This window comes from Metarhizium acridum (genome assembly GCF_019434415.1).
Source record: "Metarhizium acridum strain ARSEF 324 chromosome Unknown scaffold_1, whole genome shotgun sequence".
Lineage (NCBI taxonomy): Eukaryota > Fungi > Ascomycota > Sordariomycetes > Hypocreales > Clavicipitaceae > Metarhizium > Metarhizium acridum.
Genome location: NW_027094015.1, coordinates 5,846,568 through 5,870,175, shown reverse-complemented (window position 1 = coordinate 5,870,175; position 23,608 = coordinate 5,846,568). Strand labels below are relative to the sequence as shown.

General features: G+C 52.3%; 6 protein-coding genes and 1 non-coding gene across 8 annotated transcripts; 3 read left to right on the top strand and 4 right to left on the bottom strand.

Moving 5' to 3' along the window:
• Nucleotides 1–4: 4 nt before the first annotated feature.
• Nucleotides 5–763, bottom strand: J3458_001829 (uncharacterized protein; the record flags this gene model as incomplete). The annotated part of the gene is made up of 2 exons (XM_007809481.2): nt 263–763; nt 5–169 (listed from the first exon to the last, which is right to left on the bottom strand). The coding sequence occupies exons 1-2, from the start codon at nt 635–637 to the stop codon at nt 5–7; spliced, it is 540 nt and encodes a 179-aa protein (XP_007807672.2). The 5' UTR covers nt 638–763.
• Nucleotides 764–6,437: 5,674 nt separating this feature from the next.
• On the top strand, nt 6,438–6,726 carry J3458_001828 (uncharacterized protein; the record flags this gene model as incomplete). The annotated part of the gene is made up of 2 exons (XM_007809480.1): nt 6,438–6,580; nt 6,651–6,726. The coding sequence occupies 2 exons, from the start codon at nt 6,438–6,440 to the stop codon at nt 6,724–6,726; spliced, it is 219 nt and encodes a 72-aa protein (XP_007807671.1).
• A 1,713-nt stretch (nt 6,727–8,439) lies between these two features.
• J3458_001827 (uncharacterized protein) lies at nt 8,440–9,609 on the top strand (the record flags this gene model as incomplete). Its single annotated transcript, XM_007809479.2, has 1 exon — nt 8,440–9,609. The coding sequence occupies one exon, from the start codon at nt 8,440–8,442 to the stop codon at nt 9,607–9,609; it is 1,170 nt and encodes a 389-aa protein (XP_007807670.2).
• A 353-nt stretch (nt 9,610–9,962) lies between these two features.
• J3458_001826 (uncharacterized protein) lies at nt 9,963–11,154 on the bottom strand. The gene has a single exon (XM_007809478.2). The coding sequence runs from the start codon at nt 10,805–10,807 to the stop codon at nt 10,049–10,051; it is 759 nt and encodes a 252-aa protein (XP_007807669.2). The 5' UTR covers nt 10,808–11,154; the 3' UTR covers nt 9,963–10,048.
• An 82-nt stretch (nt 11,155–11,236) lies between these two features.
• Nucleotides 11,237–15,889, top strand: STU1 (suppressor of tub2 mutation). Of its 2 annotated transcripts, none has more exons than XM_066116942.1 (5): nt 11,237–11,566; nt 12,293–12,701; nt 12,819–12,937; nt 13,005–13,913; nt 13,970–15,889. In XM_066116942.1, exons 2-5 carry the CDS (start codon nt 12,684–12,686, stop codon nt 15,729–15,731), a joined length of 2,808 nt encoding a protein of 935 aa, XP_065978829.1. In that variant the 5' UTR covers nt 11,237–11,566; nt 12,293–12,683; the 3' UTR covers nt 15,732–15,889. The 2 variants fall into 2 exon arrangements, with proteins under 2 accessions (XP_065978829.1, XP_065978828.1); XM_066116941.1 differs by having other exon boundaries at nt 12,155–12,701.
• Nucleotides 15,890–16,428: 539 nt separating this feature from the next.
• Nucleotides 16,429–16,500, bottom strand: J3458_001824. The gene has a single exon. It is a non-coding gene; the product is annotated as a tRNA-Thr (tRNA).
• A 146-nt stretch (nt 16,501–16,646) lies between these two features.
• Nucleotides 16,647–22,262, bottom strand: RGA2_1 (Rho-type gtpase-activating protein). The gene is made up of 6 exons (XM_007809476.2): nt 21,508–22,262; nt 21,374–21,404; nt 19,997–21,211; nt 18,179–19,927; nt 17,983–18,116; nt 16,647–17,933 (listed from the first exon to the last, which is right to left on the bottom strand). Exons 1-6 carry the CDS (start codon nt 21,583–21,585, stop codon nt 17,787–17,789), a joined length of 3,354 nt encoding a protein of 1,117 aa, XP_007807667.2. The 5' UTR covers nt 21,586–22,262; the 3' UTR covers nt 16,647–17,786.
• Between the last annotated feature and the right edge of the window lie 1,346 nt (nt 22,263–23,608).

The window sequence follows — 23,608 nt, the reverse complement described above, 5'->3', positions numbered from 1 at the left end:
TAGCCTAGCGGATGCAATAAACAGCCGTGTCCAACTCCTCGCATGCTTTCCAAAATGGCCCCATGTCCAAATCGTCCAGTTCCCGTCCGTTGGTTTCCGTGCCAATCTCGACGCCTCTTAACCCCAGGCCCTTTTCCCGCTTCAGTTCCTCCACGGCGGCGGCAACGTCCTGCAAAGGTACCGTAGCGAGGCCAACGAATCAGCTGGGGTAAGCTCGATAAAGAGAGGCAATGTGGTCGTTTAATAGACGCGCAAGCATTACGGTGGGCTTGATGGGTTTGTCGTAGGAGAATAGAACCAGAATCGTGCCGAGGACTTGCACGGACACGCCGCTTGCATCCATTTCTTTGATGCGAGTCTCGGGGTCGAAGCAGTTGGCTTCGACGGTCTGGAAGAACCGCCTTCCAACGTACATGTCCAACTTTTGAAACGGTGAGCTAGATTCAGAAGATGATGGAGGCGGCTTGTGAGGTCGAAAATTGATCCATTCGTTGCGGTTTGACGTGTCGTCAAATTGCGACGTGTCTGGTAATGAACGGGGCATGATGTGTGTGTGAATGTCGATTCTGAAGCCCGTCCGGGAGGAATAAGGCCCTTCAACATGTGAAGGGAAGGCCTTGTCAGTGTTTCCGGACATGCAATCGCGGCGACTGTGATCAACGGCTCGTGGAGCTGCATGTTAGGTCACCCGGTGCTGGAGGAGGGAGGCGATGCGATCAAGCTCATCTTCAAGAGTACAGAGACATAACCGCTTAGTATATTCGTTCATGAGAGCTTATGTAGGTCATCTGTCTCCGGTTCGGATCTTAGGAAGGATTCCCAAAGTGGTAATACTTTAAGTATACACGGATGTATCCGATACTCCATCCGCCGGACCACGGCCCGGCCACCGTCCGCTGAATGCCGCAACTATTGTAGGACGAAGGAGGCTGTAGCAGATGGAACGTGACAACTTGACTACGGTTTTGCTCTCTCACGTCCATCTAGAGTGTTGAAGATTGATACTTTGTGTATCTGTCTGAAACAGCCAGCCAGCCAGCATCTGAACAAGAAGCTCGCCTCCACAAGTCCCAGCATGGCTCACAGCACGACTCCCATAGCTGGTACCGCACTTCTTCCAGGGCCACTTCTCCTGTCATCCTGGCTGTCTACCAATGCTGCCAACTTGCAGCCTCCGGTGAATAACCAATGCCTGTACTCGGGCAAAGACTTCATCCTAATGGCAGTTGGAGGCCCAAACAAAAGAAGTGACTATCATAGTATGTTCATGTCCTTGATATCGAGAAACATTGCTGACAGAACCTTAAACAGTCAATCGGATAGAAGTGCTAACTCACGCCTTATCAATCCTGACAGAATGTCGCTAAGGCCAAGGACAGGAATGGTTCCATCAGCTCAAAGGCGACATGCTATTAAAAATCGTCGAGAACGGTAGTTAGTTCCGCGAGGGCGAAATGTTCCTCCTCTCCGGTAAGTCTACCAACAAAACATCGCAAACGATTCAAGACCGTTAGTCCGGAGCCATGAATAAAAAGGCAACACCCCCCACTCGCCGGTTCGATACAAAGACACCATTGGCCTCGTCATGGAAAGAACTCGACCAAAGGAGAGCATCGACCAATTGCAATGGTATTGCCCCAACCAAAAAGCACACAGAGAGGAGCCAATCATTATTCGACATGAAAAATTCTACTGTGCAGATATTGGGACACAGCTGAGGCTTGTGATTGATGACTGGATGAGCAACGAGGAGACTCGCAAGTGTAGGGAATGGGGCGAGACGGCATCGACATATTAACATATGTGGGAGTGTTGAAGGGAGGTATTTCTGCCTGACTAAGATTATTTACCGCCCTCTTTTCTCCATCTTGATTTGTCCTCGATTTCTGCCTCAGCTGGCCCCGTCTTGGTAGATGTCAATGCAGTCGCTGGTGTAAATGCTGCTAGGTCTGGCATGAATCGCATTGTAAAATCGTCATCTCCCATCTTGTTTCTACTAGCTTGATATAAGCTTGACAATCCAGGGCTGGGTGATTCCGAGGAGGTGATGGTTTCAGCCGCTTAGATTTACGCTGCGTATAGCGAGTATCATCTGTGTCAATACCTGAACAAGCCCGGTTACGGCAACATCCGGTAGCTGAGCCAAGGCCCCTTCATCAAGGATTGGTTTGAGCCGGAGAGCCGATAGTAGATCTCATCTCCAGGCAGAGATGTGAATCGGTCAAATGCCTTGCCAAAATTCTCACGTCTATCCAACTCGGATTGGGTAGGTCGCATATCGTCTTCCGTGAGCTCTGTCATATTTGATCTTCTTTCTACGGCATGGCTGGCAGGCACACCAGACTCTCTGGCGTTCATACATAGCGAAACAAGACCAAGGAAGCATCGAATACAGCTGCGTGGGATTTGTTGGAAATGAGGTGGTCTGATTGACGCGGTCTAGGGATGGTCGTCGTCCGCATGGCGGATCTCGACCCCGCATACGAACATGTCAGATCAGCCTTTCGGCCGTGGCTTGGAACTTGCCGTACGGACACATCCGAAAGGACAAACGACGCGAATGAAATTATAAGAAAACGTGTCGAAAACGTGTCGAAAACGTGTGGCAACTCTTTTACTTGCAACTTTTAGTTTGATGAATGTGGTGATGATGTTTCTTTCGAATCGAGGACACCAAGAACTATTGACTTGAATTAGCTCTTCTGATGGTGCATTACGCGCCAATTACTCAAGGGGTCAAAATAGGCTGGGCTGAAACTCTATGGAAGCTCAACACAGTCTTCATAAAACCTAAGCACGACCGTCTTGGACCGATCACGGGAATATTGGGATGCTTCACCCAAGGAGGAGTCGCAAGGTTTGGATGGTAAGACTCCAACTAGCAGTTGTGTCACTGCAGAACGCATCCGGCGAAGATCAAGCCATGAAGCACTAACGGCAGAGATGGTGTCAATCATGACGCAGTCGCTCTAGATGTCCTGGCTTCTTCGCTATCTGCGGTTAGATCACTGGGTCCATGTGCGTTTGATAGACGTGCTGTGACCAACAGAGACAAGACAGCAAATCGCGCTTCTTTCCATCACGAGGAACCTCCTTGCTCTGCACCAACAAAATGTCTCATTTGTGAAGTCTCAGATCGTCATTGCCACTCCAACAGTCAAACCCCATGCGTGGGGGTGGCTGATCAATCGAAGCTGAAGTGGTCAGGGCCAATCGTGTCTCATTGCTTGCACCAGAAGTGACTGGTTGGCAACGCCTCTTGTAGAAAGCTCATATTTGCATTCCGACCGACGTTGGGGCTGCATGCTGAGGAGAATATCCCTCCCATTCGTCCGGTGTACGGAGTGGTTTGAGTTCAACTAATGCACAAGAACGAAATCGGATCGACTTGCACCTGCAGAATGTCCCAATTGTTCGTCTGTAGGTGCATGATGCGCAAAATAGGGGCGAGTGACCCTGAAACCCAGCAATCAAACAAAACAAACTCCCTTCGTTATGCCTGGTAATCTGAAGCTGCAAAATGTGCCCGAACCTCATAATGCGAAGCGGGGTAGAAGTGAAAGGAAGGAGGGAAGCAAGGAAGGAAGCACATGAATGTGCGATCATGGATCGTTCCCTCTTTAATTCAAATGGTCAAGACTCAGCTTCGCGCCAACAAATATGTTTGATGACCACACAACCTGCAGTCGCCGTACTCCGTACAACTGGTTCGATCACTATTACATACCCACGTGTTGGAAGAGGCACTCTGTGGCGTATTGCCAAGGTGCCATGATCAGACGAGGAAAAGTCAAATCAAGCCTCGACATTTGACTCCAGGAGTGTCTAAATCTCGCCATCAATATGCCCTGCAAGCAATTTCGACGACAAGGTGATGCATCCAAACATTTGATCGACTTTGCCCGAGATAAAAATGAAGATGACTCGTCGATGCTCGCTCGAAGTTCCCTGCATGCAAACACGAAATATGGTTGGTGGTGGGATCGCTCCGATTCCAGATGAAAGTCCAAGCGCCAAGCTTTGCCAGACAGTCGACGGATGATCAGGAACGCTAGTCATCGCAGCAGCAAGCCCCATCATTATCATCAGAATCATATCTCAGCTGTGAATTCAACAAGCTATAAAATGCAGCGGCGGATGGCCGTCAAGCTAGGTTGTTACCCAGGGGCACCAGAAATACAACAGGAAGGGCAATCCGAGGACACCCAGAATGCTCAAACACAAACCATTGTCGCATTCTAGTACATGGTTATCGAAGAAGTCTCCTGGGACTTTAGAATCTTGAAGCCAGTGTGCTTCACGAGTGTTGGCAAAGCTGTTCGACCACTTTCGCAAGATCCTTTGCTCGCTGTAGAAATGTTGCTGGCTTCAGCACCAGCCGAATACATGTCCGCTCATACGGGCGGCTTCGGCTTATTCTCTGTTTTGGGAGGCATTGCAGCAAACAACAGTAGAGGCATTGACGTCGCAGATCTGTGGCAGACAATGCGTTGTGCCATGACAAGCACCCAGACACTTATCTGTCCGGATGACGGTAGCAAGACATTCTGGGGCAGGCCTAGGGGGCGGCAGTAATGGATGCAGTCCGTCAGGGCTCTCTCCACTTCACTTACTTGGACCCTGGACCCGGACCCTGGACCCAGACGCTCATTGCAAATCCCCTTCGTGTAACTGTACCACAGTTCCTACGGCGGGGAAAGCACGGCACTGACGGCTGTGGCGGCATTTAGCGGTTCTGCGCAAGGATTTGCCAAAACACGGAACTGGAACCAATGTTGCTACCACGGAAAATGTTGCTTCATCAACGACGAGCGAGGACAGCAGTGCCGTGGTCAATGGTCGGAACAGAACGGCTGAGGTCTACGGAGTACAACGACCAGACCTGTTGATGACTCGGGCTTCGAAAACCGAAGGGAACAAAAAAGGTAGCATAAAGATGTTGCAGGAGGAACACGGAGTGCAGCTCAATCACACCGCGTCGGGCCTCGCGTCTAAACAACTCCGCGGCCTTGATATCCGTAGTGAAAAGGTTATTGCCCTCGACTGAAGGCGGCAACTCAGCGGATAAGGGGCCACAATGGGACTACAGCCAGCTTCCATGCATCCACCAGGATCAGATGGTCCACATCTATGCAGTGTGACCGGCCTCTCACATCGGACACCCCTGCCCTGGCATCTGTAGGAGATTCGGCCAGCCAATTATGCTCATAGGCATTTCCTTCTAGAACAAGTGAGGCTGGTCTGACGTGACAAGGCGGTCTCGCTCGGCCCTCCACTGTCCTGTCGACGAGAAAGAGCCATGAAACTGTGGTCTGAATCGCAACCCACCGGACCCTTTATTCAGAGCGTGTCCGCAATTCGTTCTGGGGTGGTACGCTTGGCATGCAGTTACCTGCTGGTTCTTATGCCAGGCCGTGGAGTGCATCCTGTGAAGGGCATCCTCTGAAGAACCCACGATGATATACATACATGCCATCCCTCAAATTAGCGGGTTGTGGCAAGGCGACGATGCCGTCGAGCCCTTCCGTCTATACTAGCCCCACGGATTTCACTCCACCGTTGGCTTTGCATACAAGTACGAAAATGTCGGTGCTGTCGATATAGCAGCGGCCCATGGTAGCCGTTGCGCCCTTGGAAAGTGAGTTTCCGTTTCCTGGCAATTTCCGGACCCATGGACACGGAGTTCGGCACCAACTTGGCCAGAGCTGTCTCTTGACTCCGAGGCTATCTGCCGAGTGTGTCCAAAAAAATTTCCCGTTCTTACTACTGTGCCGCACAAGCGCTGGCAGTAGCTGTCTCGTTTAAGCCACTCAAAGGCAACCCGAAGGCCATTCGTCGCTTGAACATACATTCCCGTTGGAAATGTGGTGGCGACATGAGGCAAAAAGCCACACATGGGGATTCCCAGGATGGCGCCAGAAACCGATAACCCCCGATGCAGCTATCCTTTCCAATTACTAACATGATCGTGGGGCAGGAGATTGGCACCCCATATGATCTAGGCTGAATAGGGTGAATTTGTCTTCGCGGTGTACATGGACAAGACCACCTGTCCTGGTCTGGCAGCAAGAAAATAACTCACCTTATCTCTTGTCGTGACAGACTAGTTTTAGCTTTTGAGGCAAGCGAACGTTACTGCTCGGCGCCAACGTCTTGGGCGATGATTCCCAGCCCGCCCGCCGCCACCCACCCAGTCGGCGTCGGGCTTTTTGCCTGTCTCTGTCTCAGGTTTTTCTTCACCCGCGTGGCCCATGAGTAGAGCCGCATGATGGATGACCCAAAGTACTCCGTTTGTGTGCCGGTCAGTTGTATAAAGAGCTCTGGCCTCCCCTCCGACCGGCTACATTGTGGACCTTGTAATATTCCAGTCTCAGTCCTTTCGACGTCGTCTCTTGATATTCGCAACATACCTCTCATAATCCTTCACATCGCTCACAATGCCTGGATCTGCTGCCTCCGCCTCTGCCTCTGCCTCCCCCGCCGCTGCCCCTGCTTCCTTGGGTGACAACAAGGGCATCAAGTTCGAGATCAGGACCGGCAACAACCGCTGGACCTGCACGCTGCAGGACCGCTCTGCTTAGTATGCTTTCCCAAAACTCGGTGCTACTTCCTCTGCTGGAATTGCAACTGTACTAACGTTGCCTCTACAGTGAGCGCACCAAGACTGCTCGTGCCAACTCCACCGACTCTGTCGAGTCCAGTGCTTCATCAACCACCTCCCACTAGACAATGTGGTGGGAAACAAGAAGTATATGGCTCTGAAGCAAAGCATTTGGCGTTAAGACAGCACGTGGCGTTTTGATGTACGAACGGATCGCTACCTGGTGGGATCAACAAGCACCAACAGAACTGATGTCGCTGCTCCCAAAACTGTTTCCTGGGATCTAATTGGTGACAATAACCGTTTGGTTGGTGCTATTTATTATTTTGCGTGGGCAGACTTCTCCAAATAGGGTCGATATCTAGAATTCAGCATGTTTGAATCGTCTCAACAGGAAGGCCTCGTGGTGAGGCACGGAACTCTTTTTTTTTTTTTTTTTTTTTTTTTTAATGATTTAGCGATATTAGCACTTTGACCGAGAACTGGATGCGGCTAAAGTATCCAGGGCTCAAATCTGACCTAGACCAGAAATTTCGAAACCTTGAACGCCCCTCATTTGTCCCAATCCATGTATTGTGCATACCGCATTACACATCACATTATTGCGTATCGCACGCACAAAAGCCGCACCCACCCACAAGGGCTGAACGGCTGCTCATTGTCAACCGGGAGCGATGAGGGTCAGAAATAATGGCATCAAAAGCTGGCTTGAGTGACAAGGGATTGTTGCTGGAGTTGCATTGCACTGCACGACGGCCTCCTCTGTCTCTCTGTGCGAAAAGACCCTGATTGCCCAAGGTAAGGTGGGACTAGGGAGTGGTTTTTATTTTGGTCCTTGACTACGCGTGGTGGTCGGCCACGAAGCGCGTCAACGATTCAAAGGGTTGGGGTTTGCGTATCATAATAGTATGCCTGCATTCTATGCCTGCATTAAGCCGTTCAATAAATGGCGGGCGGAGACTCCGTCAAAACTCCGTCCTGAATCCCCCCACTGGGCCCGAGTCCAGTTCGTCGGTCCGAGCATCCGGGAGGCTCTCTGGTCCTGCTGAAATTTTGGGGCAAGGCATGTGGGTTGCGTCAGCGACTATGTCTGTTGCGTGCCAGTATCGGTTCTCGCTTTTATCAATTGAGATCCGAGACTGCGCGGTGACTACGGAGTTGGCTCTTTAAAACTGCGTGATGTTCCGTACTTGACCCTGTGGGTCCTGTTATGCCACGGAAGCTGGCCCTACTTGGCTACGTTCTGGTACAGTACCTAGGTACTAGTTAAGTTATTGAGTTGCTAATCTCGGCGCGTTTTCTTGTCCCGTCGAGACCGTCTCGCCCCACACCGAAGGACCCTCCTCGGTGAGTGAATGATGGACGAAGAGCAAGACGGAAAGACTCCCAAGATGTCGGCAAAACAAATAGTCTTCACGATGGTTATGCTTAACTTAAAATTTGCCTTGAAGACCTTTTACTACTTATGAAGCATGGAATAAAAGTACAGGTTGCTGTATTTTGGTCATGTGACCTCGGCCTGACCCTTGACTCTACGTGCGCGGCCTCCTCAGCTCACATGTCCCAATCAGGAAACCAGATGACTGCCATTAAGCACGAGTGGCGAGGCGCGCAACAAGGACTACGCAAGCAATCACAGTCATCCTGAGCTCAGTGTCGAGCTCTGTCCCCTTGAAACATCTAGTTACTAGAAGACATATTCGGCCAAGCGACGCTCTTCGTTCTTCAGCAAGACGCAGAGTTTATTTATTGCGGTTTCTTTTGATCTAATCACGGCTGTCAAAGGTCGAACCGTTTACCCCGCCACTCGCAGCAAGGACTCAGTACGGTGCACCAGAATGCCCGTCAACCATGTCGTACTCGCCTCGGGCGCCGTAGTCGCCGTGTCGGTAGCTGTCGCTGCGGCTATGGCCATGTATGAGAATCCAGAATTACGACGATATGCCGACGATATTCGACGCCGCATCGCCGTGGCTCTTCACTCGCTGGGTGATGGCATCAACCCACCCGAGCAGGCCCCACGCTTCAACAGACCCGAGGATGCGGAGGGCTTCTTGCAATCGAGTCGTGGCGCGGGCGCTGAGCCCGGAGTCGACGCTGACGAGGCTACTCGTCGCCGGCAGCGAGAGGAACTGCTGTATTGGAACTCGGTGCTGCTGAGGAAGAAGGAGGAGGAATCCGCTGCACAACCGCCGCCGGCCGCTCTGCCTCCCGCCGAATCATCAAGCCCCCGGACGGGAACTCGCGGCTCATCATTCGATGACTTCCTCCGACAGGATGAGAATGCCGAACAGGGCACATATGTCTTCAATACCGGGGCCGATATTCGAGATGCGAACAGTGGTCTTCGTCACCGTGTACACGCTGCCGCGCCGATGGCGGCGCCCCCCGTAGCAGCAGCATCGCTCTACGCGAACCCGTTCGCCGACGAGCACTGCATTGCAAACGACGAGGTTGAAGATCTCTCTGCAACTCACACCCTCCCCCAAAGACAAGAGCACATGTCGGATATATACAGCGCAACCACCCGCGAGAATGACGACGTCCAATCCCGCACGCTAGACGGCCCTCCTGCACTTATTGAACTATCATCCCCCAATTTTGAGGCACCACCACCACCACCGGCAACCCTCGAGCGAGAACTGGCCGAGAATGAGTACATGTCTGCCGGCCAGGACGATAGGGAAGATGCGTACGCCTCCATCCAGGCCTGGGCTCACGATTCCAGTCGAAACTTCTACTCGCCTCTGCCAGTCACGCCTGTTGCCCCGGTTTCCGAGCCCGAGGTTGTCAGCGACGGGCAGCTGACGCCTACGGACTCGGTGTCGGTTATTGTATCAGGGGGCGACGTGGGCAGCGACAACGACAGCAGACTGGGGAGACCATTTGACGTCATGAGTGAAAGCGAGGGCATGTTGACACCAGCTAGCTGGTCCGAGGTTGGGAGTGTTGTCAGCGAGACTGAAGGCCATGGCCACGTTGATGTGAATATCCCTCTCCACGGGTGAAAACAGGGGACAAGCAAAAGAAGAAGTTTTTTGCTGCCCTGGATATGCAGCGTTTTGCAAGGAATTACTAATTGGCAATATTCTATTTTTGGAGGGAAATCTAATGGCATGGCGTCTTTGGGGACTTGTTACTGTAGTAGTTTCTCGCTTTTTGTCGATGCGTGAACTGGCACGCACATTGGACGAGAGAAATAACATATCATAAAGTCAATTCATTAACTTACATGAGAAAAAGAAATCAAAAAAAGGGCTAGATGGAGGGCATCTAGCAACACTGTATTTTGGCCGTACCTAGGCCAGGGAACCGTAAGTAACCACGCAAGACACCATGAACGCGTCGCGATGCGCCAGACACATCAATGTATTCGTATATAGTGGAGAAATATATATGCTGTGAAAAAAGGCCCCCGTGTGCAACAAAAGTCATGACCAAAGTCTACTACTGCCCAAGGTTGAGACTCTCGACATAGTCGGCAAATAAGTCGCCAACGGTGCGCCCCGTCAACTCTATCCAAAACTTCCTCTCAGAGTACTTTTCGATTCTCAGCTTCTCGTTGAGCCTCGCCACGAAGCCGTCCCCGCGCGTCCTCTCCAAGTAGTCGAGAAAGTAGGCCGTGTGCTGATAGCCCGCGTCCCACCTGTCGGCGACGTCGTCCCTCTTCCAGTGCGGCGGCGCCAGGCCGCAGTTCAGCCTGACCCAGTCGGCGATGCCCTCGATCAGGCCGCCGGGGCAGGTGCCGAATGCGTTCCACTGCAGACAGTGGACGAGCTCGTGGGTGATGACGCCGGCGATTTCCTGGCCGGTGCGCTGCCTGCTCGTGCCGGCGATGTGGTTCAGCGAGAAGTGCACCTCCTTGTGGTCGTCGTCGAGCTCGGTGCCTGTTGTGCAGGCTACGCCCGGCATGTCGCGGAGGATGAGGGTGACGGAGCGGGTTGGCGGCGGCGTGGTGGTTGGGGAGGCGGGGGAGGTGTAGAGGAGGCGGAGGACGTTGCGGGCGGCGGTGGTGATGGTTTCGGCGGCGTCGACGGAGGCGAGGGCGAGGTTGGCGCCCGGGTGGGCGAGGTCTCGAATCTCAAGGCGTAGCCTGGGCAGGGTGAAGTCTTGAGACTGAGCGCACGGTGGTTCCTTGGGGTCTGTGGCGGGAGTCTTGGTTGGGAACGAGGAGGGGACGGCGGATGTTTCGGGGTGCGGTCTCATTCTGTCGGATTGCTTGCGGTTGAAGCCGAGGTTGGGGCGGTCGACGGTGAGATGTCGTGATGCGTGTGTGGTGTTGTGACCTGGGACGGCGCTGAGAAGACGAGGGGGTGCAACGTTGGCAGGTGTCGCGCAAGGGGTTACGGTGGCCAGCAGGTGTTGTAATCACAAGAGAGCATGTATGCTTTTCTGGATAGTATATAGCTATATCCTTGGATCTCGACCATCATGGTCTGGGAGTCGAGGGTCCTCTACCTGAACACGGTGAATTGAGCGGTGGTCGGGCCGTCCATGTCTGGACTCGGGAGACACATGCATGGACGCACCGTGCCCCCCGCACTCAAGGCCAGTGCTGGCGGTTTCTTCAGTGACCCCCCATGGGCGCTTGGGGCCCTTCGCCCAGGCAACTAAGAATAATAACTGCCAACGGCCCAGCCGGTCCCGAAACATAAACATTGCATAACAACATCGCAGCATCGACAGCATCGGCAGCCCAGTCCTCCCGTCCTCCAGCGGACTGGCATACCATTATTGGAATTTATTCTTGCCTCGCGCAGTTTGCTTCACCAAATCATTGTTACGCGCCCTGACGGCGATACGAGACCCGTGCAGCTCCGCGCAGCCTGCAACAAAATAAACATTGTCTGGCCGCTTGCTGGCGCAACTTGCTCAATGCCCTCGCCTCTGCGTCGAAATCTACCTTTGCGACACCCACGACGCCCTCGACTCTGACATTTCCCAAGCCAGCGCACCCTGAGCATTGTATGTCCTTTTTTCCTTTTTTTCCCTTTTTTCCCCCCTAAAAAAATTCCCGCCCATTGCCTTCTTTCTTCGGCCCCGTTCGAGAGACGCGTTGATGAGTTGACGGCTCTTACGTGGTCTGGCCGTTAAACAGCTGCCCCTCTTTGGCTTGCCTTGACCCCTCTGGCAACGTTCAAATATCTGGCCCATAGGTCAAGCTACTAGTAGTAGTTGACTCTTATCAATTGCTCAAGTGCTACCTACCTACTCCGTACCTAAAGTAGGTATCTAGGTATCCAGGTGGTTTATCTGCTGAAACTACTTGGCTACGTTGGGTAGATACATAGGTACGAGGCAGCTGGCTTCTTGTCCTCGTCTCTTGGCAGGGCAGGCACTGGACCACTCAGGCGTCAGCGCCCCCCTCCAGCTCCAGCTTGTGGCCGGAATGACCTCACAAATCTAATTTGTCCATGCCTCCCCCGTTCCTCTTCACCGCGCACCACAGCTGCTTGTATCGCTTCCCCTTAGCCCACACAGTCAGAGCTTGCCATCAATGTGACGCCCATTCGCCACGAGACATTCCTGAATCTAACAATTGGTTTCTGGCAGACTTGCTCATCATCATCAGCCATCTCTTCCCTTCTCTCATCTCGTGTCCCTATTCCCTTTCATTCAGAATTAGGTGCCTCCCATGGCCGACAAGCTCACGGATGCGCAAGTCGCAGACCTGCTGACCATCCTGCGAAGCGACTCGTCCCTCGACACCAAGGTCCAGTTCGTCACTGTCATAAAATCCGGCATAAAGCAACACAACGTGCCCGAGAGCTGTGTGGCCCAGCTTTTCGAGGGTCTGCGCACCGCGTCGTCTGCCCAGCATGCCGCTCTCGTCAACGCCGGCTTCACCGCTCTCAACCACCTCTTGACCCGGCTGTCACGTCAGGATCCTAAGCTGCTCGCTCGCGAGGCTGCTCGCACACTGCCGCTGGTCATCGAGAAGCTGGGCGATCAGAAGGACAAGTACCGTAGTCTGGCGGCACAGTCTCTCAACACCCTCTATGCCGCATCACCTGCTGATGCCGAGCGCTTCGTGCGCAACTCGGCCCTGGCCGGGAAGAACCCAAGGGCCAAGGAGGGCGGCATGCACTGGCTTTTGCAGGTGAATACAAACTTCTTTGCCCTCGTTAAGCGCGCCTCATGGGATCCATATCAGAGGTGTCGTGTCTGTCTGCCAGTTTTGCTCCGTGGAACTAACCCATCTTCTTTCGTTTTATAGACACATCAGGAACACGGTCTGCCGTTTCGAGGCTACGTTCCCATACTTATGGAACTTCTCGAAGATGCCGACGGCATGGTTCGAGACACTGCCAAGGCCACCGTGATTGAACTTTTCAAGTGAGCACCTGCCTATTAGTTTTCATCGTCGTCCAGTCGCAGACATCCATGCTAACGCCCAGCTTAGAACAGCCCCCAACACAGCCAAGTCAGACCTCAAGCGACAACTAAAGAACTTCAAGGTTCGTCCTGCTATTGAGCAAGCCATTGTGAAAGCCCTCGCGCCCGCAGGTGGCCGCCCAGAAACGCCAGCCGATTCCCTTCCGTCACAACTGTCGCAAACCAGCCGATCGACCCTTGTAGCCAGTGTTTCATCCCTTGGAAGCGAACGACCCATCACTCCGATGCCAGACGCCGCCGACGCCGTCGACCCGCAGTATGTCAATACCAACCGCGAGCTGGACGACATTTTCAAGGACATGGCCTGGTTCTTCGAGGGCAAGGAGACGGAACAGAACTGGTTGAAGCGTGAGCAGTCCATCAACACTTTGCGGCGCCTCAACGCTGGTAATGCAGCCACCGATTTCCAAGACGTCTTTGTGAGTGGCCTTCGTGCCATGCTGGATGGTATAATCAAGACCATCAACTCACTGCGGACGAGCTTGTCCAAGGAAGGATGTGCTCTCATCCAAGAGATTGCCATCTCGCTCGGTCCAGCTATGGATCCCATGGTAGAGTTGCTGATGCAGACCCTGGTCAAACTATCTGCGGGGACAAAGAAGATTAGCTCGCAGATGGCCAACGCGACGGTTGATACCATTATCAGCCGCGTCTCCTACAATCAGCGGTTAATGCAGCACATCTGGGGTGCCAGTCAAGACAAGAACATTCAACCCAGGACCTATGCAACAGGCTGGCTAAAGACGGTACTGAAAAAAGAGGCTGGTCATAAGAGTCATATGGAGCACACGGGGGGTGTAGACTTGATGGAAAAGTGCATCCGCAAAGGCTTGGGAGATGCCAACCCTGGTGTGCGAGAAAAGACGAGGTCTGCATTCTGGGCGTTTTGGGGTGTTTTCCCTGCACGTGCCGATGCGTATGTTTCCCCTTTCGCGTTGTGGTTCGCAACAAAGGCAGCTAACAGGTTTGTAGCATCATGGCGGACCTCGACTCCACGGCTCAGAAGCTATTGAACAAGGACCCAAGCAACCCAAACTCTCCTAAGAAGACGGACGCACCGGCTCGACCTGGACTTGGGTTATCTAGGAGTACCATGACTTCCAGCAAACCTAGCCTTCGAGAGGCCATGATGGCGCAGAAGAAGGCTCTGGCTGCCAAGAATCTGCCAGCAAGACCTGGCTCGGCCATGGCCCATATCTCATCGCCCGTTCGGACGACGCCGAACACGTCAACTCACCCTACGGCGTCCACCAAATCAGCCGCTACAAGGACTCGCCCCGAATCGACCCTGTCCGTCAACGCCGGAGGCATGTCGGTGGCTCCCATGCGGCCAGCACGCCGTCGACCAGAAATGGCGGCTCGTCCCGCGACCGCTGGCCCATACTCGGTTCGCGATCGCCCTGGCTTGGACGCTGACAGCCCCGAGAGCGTCAAATCCAAGCGCGTCACTCCCAAGGCTCCAAAGGCTGTGACTCCCAAGAAGACACTTCCAAAGACTCGCCCCGGTCACACGTCTCATGCCAGCGAATCAAGCATCCCCTCGCCAACTTTCCCATCCGCACACAAGCGCATTGCTTCCCCACGGGGCAGCCCTGTGCTGCTGAAGCATTCACAAACATCGCCTGCCTCGGTCAGCAGAGCGGTTCCGGTGCACAACGAGAGCGAGTCGATACCAGTGCCGAACTTTGCCAGCCTGCATGTCTCCGTGCCAGAGCAAGCGGAGAAGCTCCGGGAGTCTCCGGGAATGTTGAGATCATCACCTGCAGCAGCATTGACAACTCAGGAAAGCAACTTGGGGTCTCAGGACCAATCGCCGTCTCGTACACTCAAGGTTTATGAAGACCCGTTTACAGACAGCGCTCCGTCTGCAACGAAGCCAACTTTCAACGTTCCTGTTTTGGAGGATAAGCCAGTGAATGAGGCTGCAGGTAACTTGCCGAAGCCTAATGGCGAATTGCTGATGCCGGATATGCTAGACTCGCCAGAGAAGACTCGACAAAATTCCAAGCTGCTGGACAGTGGGATTACGAAAATTAGGAACAAGAATCTCGAAGTTCATGGCTTTCGAAAGCTGCAATCTCTGATGCGCGACAGCAAGACTGTCTTCACAGATGAAAAGTTTGAGGCTCTATTGTTGGGACTTTTCCAGTACCTAGAGGACCCTCTGCCCAGCCTTCCCACGGAGAAAGTGCAAGATGTCAAGGCCCAGATCTTGTCCACCATCAAGCTCTTACTTAAGAAGGAGCGGGATAACTTTCAACCCCACGTTTCCAAGGGTCTGGAGTCTCTGCTCGAGACGCGTGGGGCTTACGACACACGAGCTCACGTGGTTAGTGGCCTGGAGCTTTTGGCAGACGAGCTCGTAACCATCGGAGATGGTTCTGAAATTGTAGTTGTTCTCACCAAGAGACTTCAAACATGTACGGATGCTACGACGGAAGGGTGTCGTACCCTGAGTATGGGTCTGCACGTCCTCAGAGAGATGCTCGATAAGCGGACCGAGTTTGTTCCTGCAGACTGGGAACTAGTGCAGCTGACCGACTTGTCAAGTCGTTGTCTGGAGTCTGCCGACTCTGGAGTCCGCATGGACGCTGTCAAATTCTGTGTGTCGTTGCACGATCGTGTGGGCGATGCCGGATTCTGGGGCGCACTCAAGGATATCAAGGAGGATCCGAAGAGTCTTATTACGTATTATATTGTTAAGAAGCAGCGAGAGCAGGTTTCTGTCTCCTAGGGCTTCTGTTGACGATTTGTATTATTAATTACAAAAAGTTCTCTTTTTAGCTTGGGCGTTTGTGGGCGGCGGTAGCTGGGCGTTATTGGTACCATATAAACTCTGTTGATTGACTCATAGCACGCTATTGTATAAACACTGATGCACGCTTGATGTAGATTGGGCAGATCTGCCAACTGCTCAACCTGTGATTGCTACGTCTTGTCAGAGACGGTTATAGGTATTCGCTTATGCCGTGTATGGAGACGTAAAAGACATGTCCAAACTACTCAGAATACAAGCTGTAGTAAAGAAAGTCCAAGACGATGCAGTCAATGGACCGTGTGCTCACATTTCCCTCGGTGTTTCTGCATGTCAACAGTCCAGGCTTATTCATTCGTCGCCACTGGATCCGTCTGCGCTACTGCACAAGTACCTAGCTAGGTAGGTACCTAGGGTATTGAAAAGAAAAAAGGCAGCGCACGTCTCGTGCACTGCCGCACAGACAAGACATTCAACGCATCAAATATTCTTACAATCCTAAACAAGCTTCCTCAAAACACCGCCTACGCATGCTGAACGATGGATGACTCATGGCTTTGACCGCCAAGTCGAAGGCGCATCAACAAACAGACTTTCACTTACGGGGTTTATTTGTCTTGAGCACAATCAGGCAGAGGGAAACAGCAAAAAGAAGCGCCGAGAAAGAACACCAAGTTGCCCCGTACTGGAATCGAACCAGTGATCTTGTCATTACTAGTGACACGCTTTACCACTGAGCCAACGGGGCTGTGCTTGATGCGGAGACTGACGATGCTAGAATCCAACTATCAACTCGACTGCGTGGGGGCAACAGAGAACGTTGCTTCGCAAATTGGGACTCGGAGCAATATCTGACCCAATCTCGTTGATCAATTTGTTATGAATTTACTAATTTTTAATTTTTAAAATTTAAATATTTTGATCTTCTTAAAAAAAGATTTTGTTCAAACCTATCTAAATGATCGTGCAAGCACCAACTCCTTCAAGTAGGGCCCAGTGAGAGCAACGCAATGTGTCCGGCCGTACCCAAGCCAGAGGACCGCAACAGACCACGTAATAATTGATCATTTTGTGTTGTGTTCTTGATTACGACTTGCAAATGGAAAATCCCTTGTCGTGGTAGGCAGCCTACCGGAGAAGAACTGACTGCTTCTCTACTAACTCAAATAGGGGCAATGACTCCACGTCACGTTCAATCTTTCTCTGTTCGTAGTCTTTTTGACCGGCTATATATCTCGCCGCAAATGCTGTCAACTGTCTATCTCTCTTCATGACCGTACCCTAACAACCTGCTTCGCACACCTCATACGCCGAATCTTTCGCGACCTGTCTTCCGCCGACCAGCGGAAGGAATTTCGCTTTGAAACAGAAGGGCTGCAGATAGGAAATCGCAACATAAACCGTAACCGCAGAAAAGGAGACGCGACTTCATGTACAGGGCCGCCGAATGGAAAATGGAAGGCACCGTGTCGAAACTAAGGACGAATCTGTCGCGCCTCTTCATCCATATGAGCTCTGAGAATTTCACTCAAGAGCCGGAGAGAAAATACAAAGATCGCAACATGTATATGGCAATGCAGACAATGTAGGGATGTAAAACTGCAAAGCACACGCAAAAGGGGGTTTTCCAGTAGCATGACAGCTGGAAACTGTATCAGATGCCTTGGGCGTAGCCTTCTAATTGGACGTTGACTACTAATTGATACCAAATGCCAAGTGATGAAGAAGTCGCATCATAAAAACGGACGTGAAAAAATATGTCCCGGCCAACAGAGTACTTTGTAAAAACGAGCCAATGCATCACCCACAGAACTCGAATATCGAAAAAGCGATTGAAAACAGAGAGGAAGCGGATATCATCATGAAAAGGTGAGGAAATATCAAACGCCAAGTTGTGAAAACCCGCTCGCATTTGATGTAGAAGTAGAAAACGTGCTGTGGACAAGAACAAAAAGCCAAAGTAAATTGTGCTGGGACCGAGCGTGGAGAAGCTGAATAGTGTGCCGCTACCCTTTATTTGACGGATGATATCCATCATGAATCGTCAAAGATTCTGTTGGTGTTCTCAATAACAAATTGAACCGCAATGTTCTTGGCGTGCATATCCGTCATCTCGCGTTCAATGCTCAGGTCTCGCATGATGGTCGGCGCAAACACGACGGCCAAGTTCTTTGGTGACATCTACACACTGTTAGATTTTGATTACTAGACTGTAAGAATGTACACATACTAGATTCTCCGGTTCGCGCAAGGCAACGCGGTTGAGATGGAACATGAGGAATTCAAGGCAGTCGCTGTGCCTTTCCGGCATTGAGGCAAAGGTCTTCCTAAGATGGCTGCACCTCTCTGTCTCATCGGCAATTGCTGTTAGCAATTGTCAGTATTGAATAGCATCGGAAAACTGCAATTGTTTTTCAATGACTTACCATTCGACTCCAAAACCCTTTCATATACATCAAATGTCAGTAGCGGAGTAGGCAATTTCCGGAAATACTGCTTCAATACGCTTGTGACAGCAGTGATATCCAAGTCTGGGTCAGAGATGTCAAAGTTTTCATTCTTGTCAAAGCCGTCCTTGATCATGTTAACCTGGGAATTACCACCAGTCTTGCGGTAGATACCCTCCTGATCCATTCCTCGAAGCTCAACTTCTTCAATACAACGAGTGACCACGGCAGGGATTTGCCGGCGCTCGTACTCGGTCCGCTCGACCAGGTCCGATCCAAAGAGGATTGATGCCGGTTCCGCCGCCGCCGCCAGTGCCACGGTGTTGGACGAGGCGGACTTCGGCATTGCGTTTTTCTTGCCAAAGAAGCCAAAGCCTTGCCTGCCAGGATCCATGTGCTGCTGCCTGTTCTGACCATTGAGTGCGCTGGGAGTTGCAGTCTCTACCTGTGTGACCGTCATATTGTAGGGCAGGCCAATGTTGTCTCCAACCAATCCCTGATGCTGCATCCTCTCGCGATCGTTTTGCTGGAAGGCGACTACGGCCCTGTTCACGCCCTTTGCAACGTTCTGTGCCATTGTCTTGGAGCCCTTCTTCCAGTTAAACTTCTTGGCTTGGCCCTTTCTGACTTGTACGACTGTAGGACCACTTTCAACAATCGGCTCTTCATCGCCCACCAGTGTGGTCCCAGTATTCAAGCTTGAAGTATCCAGATTGATCGACGATGCACCACCAGATTTGGTAGGACCATATATGCCTAATCCGTTGGGTGACTTGAGATCTCCAATTTGTGACTTGAAGCGCTCCTGGATTTGATGCGTGAGATCGTTATTCATGTCTGCTAATTGAGCATTCTTGGATGATAGTTGCTCAAATTCCATGAGCGCACGGTCTCTGTCCGCTATGGCCTGGTTCTTCTCCTCAACAAGCTGGTCTCGTTCCTCGTGAAGCTTCTCAATGGCTTCTGACATGGTCTCCTTGACGGCATCTAACTTATTCACAAAGTCTTTGATGGCCGAATCCTCCAGCTCTCGAGGATCAATCGGCGTCTTAGTCTCCTTAGCGCGTTCGACATAGCCAGCAAGAACCTCCAGCTGACGAATCATAATCTCAGTCTGCGTATCAAGCACAGATACCGTCTTGCGCTTTTCGACCAGCTTCTTGTTGAGGCTCTTGAGGTCCTTTTCCGTGTTGAACTGCCTCTCGAGCTCAGCGACACGCTGCTCGGAATTTCTAAGTTGACGCTTCAGCATTGCGGCGTCATCGGGAGGGGTCAAGGAGATGGGGCTGCTGATATCGTGGGGCATGCCGGGATGGTCATCCCCCATAGGGGTCTTGGGCCACCTTGGCGATACAGTGGCTCTGGTGGTTTCGCTGATACTTCTGGCGTGGTTGACTCTCCCGGAATGGGGTTGGCCGGTTTCCACGCTGCCAGTGCGGCCGTGGCGTACGACGTTGGAAACTCGCCGCAGAATAGAGGAAGAACCTTCATCAGTACCTAGGATTCTAGCCATATCTTCGTCCATGCTGAAGTCCCCTCCATTGCTCCATCTGGGTAGTTTCGGGGAGGTCTTGGGTTCAGATGGATCCTTTGAGCTGCCTGAACTCTTTCTTGGTGTTTGAACTTGTTCAGTGGGCGGCGGCGGCGGTGCGGTTCGAGGCTGTGTGTAAGAGTCGCTCAAGTTGTTTTGTTCTGACTGACCGGATCGAGAACTACGTTGTCCGATGGCTAATAAGACTCAACATGTCAGTGAAACTCCAACGGAAAGGGCAGCTCACTGAAATTACTTGCACTTACAATTCATACTCGCGGATGCAGGGAGTTCCTTCCGCGTAATGGCTTTGCTGGACTCTGAGCGAGAGCCACTTTTTGCACCATCCGTATCTTCAGACGTGCGAGATTCATTGGCTTTCCTGGCCTCAGACAGGTTCGAGTGACCATCCTTTCGCACAACGCCATTCGAAGTCTTTCCAGATGAGCCCTCTTGCGGAGTAGATGAGTGAGAGCTGTTGCTGCGAGTTGACAGCCCCCTTTTCTTTACCGGAGCATCCTGAAGCCTGAACTCATCGCCAGATACGGAGGCTTTTCGCTGGTCTTGTTCAGAGTTTTTGGTAAATTTGCCAGACTTGAGACGCGCTACATCGAGATCTGAGGAGGGCTGCCGTCCTTTTTCTTGGAATGCGATGTGAGGAGTGGATGACTGCGAGTCGTCTCGCTTATCGGACCCTGACCCTTTTGAAACACCACAGTAGTCTCTGTCCTTTCGTCTGCCGTTCTCGGTCGCATTGTCGGATGCAGATCTTGGTGTACCGGTGAGGGCCGGGCTGGGGTCGAGGGCCACGGGTATGAAGAAGCTTTCAGGTCCCTCTTCGGGCCCGGAGTTGGGACTCTGATAAATGGTTGAGTTGCGATTCTTTCGGTAGGTAGTGGCGGGTAGGCCCAGTCCTTCAGGCTTGCTAGTGGTATCTGATCTCTCCGGCGAGCGGGCAGGTCTTGAACTGCCCCGTGACGAAGATTCGTTGTGTCTATGTGTAGCGCGAGGGCGTGGGGAGAGCTCGGTTGGCGTGTCGGAATCGGGATCGACACGATCATTTGAAAAGGCGTTTGGAGGAATCGCGCTGGGTGGAAGAGCGGGAAGGGACTTTTCGGTTATCATGGGTGAGTTTTCCTTGTCTCTAGACTTGGCAGCAGACGCTGCCTTTGATTTCTTTCTCCGCCTGGCCATGAGAGTCTCGTGGCAACCCATGCAGAAAATGCCTTGTGAAGTCCTTGCATATCGCAGATTTTCAATTTTCCTCTTGCAGTTACGACATCGAAAGCAGGTGGCGCAAAATGCTTGGTCTCCCGTCAAGATAGCAAGGTCTTCTATCTTGTTGCCGCAAGCACTACAGCTGTAGGTGCAGTTATTGCAAATGAGTGAACCGTCGCCGAGGAGCAGAAGGTTGGCGTCTGAGTCGAGAAGAGTGCCGCAGGTATGGCAGCGAAAACAGTCGAGATGCCATCGGTTTCCGGCTAGAGGTTGAGCAACCATCAGCACCAGACTGGCCAGTCATAATCAGGAATATCATGACGCCCGCGACCGACACCAAATCGAGAGGCGAAAAGTGAGGGGGAAAATCAAGTGTAACCAAGGTTCGCACATGTTTTTGGGGCTATAATGCATGGCAAACATACCTAACTCGAAGGCCTTGCCTTCCTCCAGAATCTACACCAGAAAAACCCTTTGTCAGTATCGGGCTGCCGACAGAGCGTGGACTGATTGTACGAGAGCAATGTAGCGGGGGCAGACTAGGTCCAAGGGCACATACCTCTCCGCAGCCCTTGCAAGGGAAAACATCGTCATTGTCCAAAGGACTTTCGATATATTCATCGACTATGGCAGTCATGGCAAAAGAGTGCGGCACACACGGCCGGTCTGCGCCAAAACAAGAGCCGGTTGCGATATATATCGAATGTCGAAAGGTGATCGGCAGAGGTGGTCTCGTGGAACAGGTTCGTGGAGAGGATGATAAAGGCTCAGCCTGTCATGGACTCGACGGCAGAGAGGATTGGCTCCACGGAGCAGTCACGTCGCAATCGATGATCGGCAGCCTAAGAGCAATGATGATAGTGAAAACGAGGGACGACAAATGCATGAAGGACGGTGGAAGAGGGGAGCAGAAGAAGGGAAGTCTCGGGCTGGTGATGGTGCAAGGATGCGGCGCCGCCACGAGTCTTCGATATTACCATGGGCCTTGCACAAGCACAAGCACAAGAACGGGGGGGAGAAGAAGGATTGAGAATGGCCGGGAAGAGAGTGGCGTTGCCAGGGGTTCACAGTCAATTGGGAAAGAAAAAAGGTGGTGGAGGGCCTGCCACCTCCAGCGCTGGCTAGGCACGGAAGGGGTCGTGGGCAGATGTGGGCGTAGCTGTCATGTAATACCCCGTATTACGTGCCTGGCGTGTCGAGTCCTCCCTGGGTACGGAGTACTAGTATTTGATGTCTGGTGCTTGGACTTTATCGAAAAGCGGCTGGCTCAAGGCCAACAAGTCGATGTAAGGAAAGAAAGACTTGCGCCTCAGCAAAAAAAAAAAAAAAAAAAAAAAAAAAGGATGCGGAGCACGGAGTACCTCGGTGAAGAATGAGCTATTATCAGGGAAGCAACGCGGGCTGGGGAGGCGTCTTGTTCTGAAGCTCGGGTGAGACGGACGATTTCAACGTTGGAAGGGACCGTCGTCAGCAAGGGGGCTTGAGTCGGTGGAAACAATGGATCGAGGCAGGCACTACCGACATCTGGACTGCACCTAGGGCTCGAGTGCCACGCTGTACTCAAGTAATATGTACTCTGAGGACAAGATGATGTGCTCAACCAAGCAATAGCTGCGGATACTACATACATGCTAATAGTCGTATTGATCTAACACATTGTACATGTTCCAATATTAACTACCTTGTACCGAACCAGGAAGGAGTCTCAGCTGCCAAGTTGCAAGTCAACGACGCCATGTTGGAATCAGGGAAACAGAGGGCCAAGGACGGAGCCAACCATCAGCAACAGAGCGCACATACAAATGCACGCCTAGCATGCACGCCGTGAGCAGCAGAGCACTCGTACAGCCAATTGCAGCTGTATCAAAGCGTCTGGCTCGCTTACGGTTGCTGGGCGAGGCCGAGGGCACCACCTGACCTATCGTCGAAACTCATGTCAACACACACTTACGTACGTCCAGATGTCAACCTAGTATGCTCAAGTGCCGTCCGCGCGCCAAGACAACAAAAGAAGCTGAAGAAGACGTTGCCGTGCTTCAGATGTCTCTGCCCAGTGCAGTCTGCAGCCCATGTGCTCCTCACGCTGGCTCCGTCAATGAATTGATCCTGGTACCTGACGCGCGACCTGCAAACGCCAGGCCTGGCCCCTGCTCCGCCCTGCACATGTGTGTGCCCTGCCCTTGCTCTGCCTCGCCATACGGTGCCGTGCCATGCTCAATTGTTCAGGCGCCCGCAACCGAACCTGATTGGGGCCCTGAGATATTAGCTCGGCCTGTTGACCGCAACCTGAGCCTGGGAACAGACACTAGAAACATCACCAACAGATATCTGGCTCTGGCGGTCATGATGCCACTGTCGAACTCGGCTCGAACCAGCCGACCCAGCTGAAGCGTCTAAAGCACCTTCAAACATCCAAACACGAAACATCAGGCGAGCATTCCGAGAGCCCAAGGCGTCATGTTGATTGAAACGGCGCTCTGTCAGCTTCGACGCAGCCAGCGCGAGCTTCTTCGGCGCGTTTTAAGCTTGAATCGTGCGCTTGTTGAGCGCATAATGCTGGGCTCTTATCATGGCTGAAGCAACCTGGACGCATCTTGGACACGAATCCAGGCTTCCTCCCCCTATTTGTGATCCAATCTATTCCGTAGTCATCATCGTCA

Bases quoted from the DNA above. Each gene is read 5' to 3' on its own strand.
- STU1 (XM_066116941.1), top strand. From the start codon at position 12,237: ATGGCCGACAAGCTCACGGATGCGCAAGTCGCAGACCTGCTGACCATC. The intron at 12,702-12,818 runs GTGAATACAAAC...TTCGTTTTATAG, and splicing joins GCATGCACTGGCTTTTGCAG to ACACATCAGGAACACGGTCT. The intron at 12,938-13,004 runs GTGAGCACCTGC...CGCCCAGCTTAG, and splicing joins ACCGTGATTGAACTTTTCAA to AACAGCCCCCAACACAGCCA.
- RGA2_1 (XM_007809476.2), bottom strand. From the start codon at position 21,585: ATGACTGCCATAGTCGATGAATATATCGAAAGTCCTTTGGACAATGAC. The intron at 21,405-21,507 runs GTATGTGCCCTT...TTTCTGGTGTAG, and splicing joins CTTGCAAGGGCTGCGGAGAG to ATTCTGGAGGAAGGCAAGGC. The intron at 19,928-19,996 runs GTAAGTGCAAGT...GAGTCTTATTAG, and splicing joins TGCATCCGCGAGTATGAATT to CCATCGGACAACGTAGTTCT.
- J3458_001826 (XM_007809478.2), bottom strand. From the start codon at position 10,807: ATGAGACCGCACCCCGAAACATCCGCCGTCCCCTCCTCGTTCCCAACC.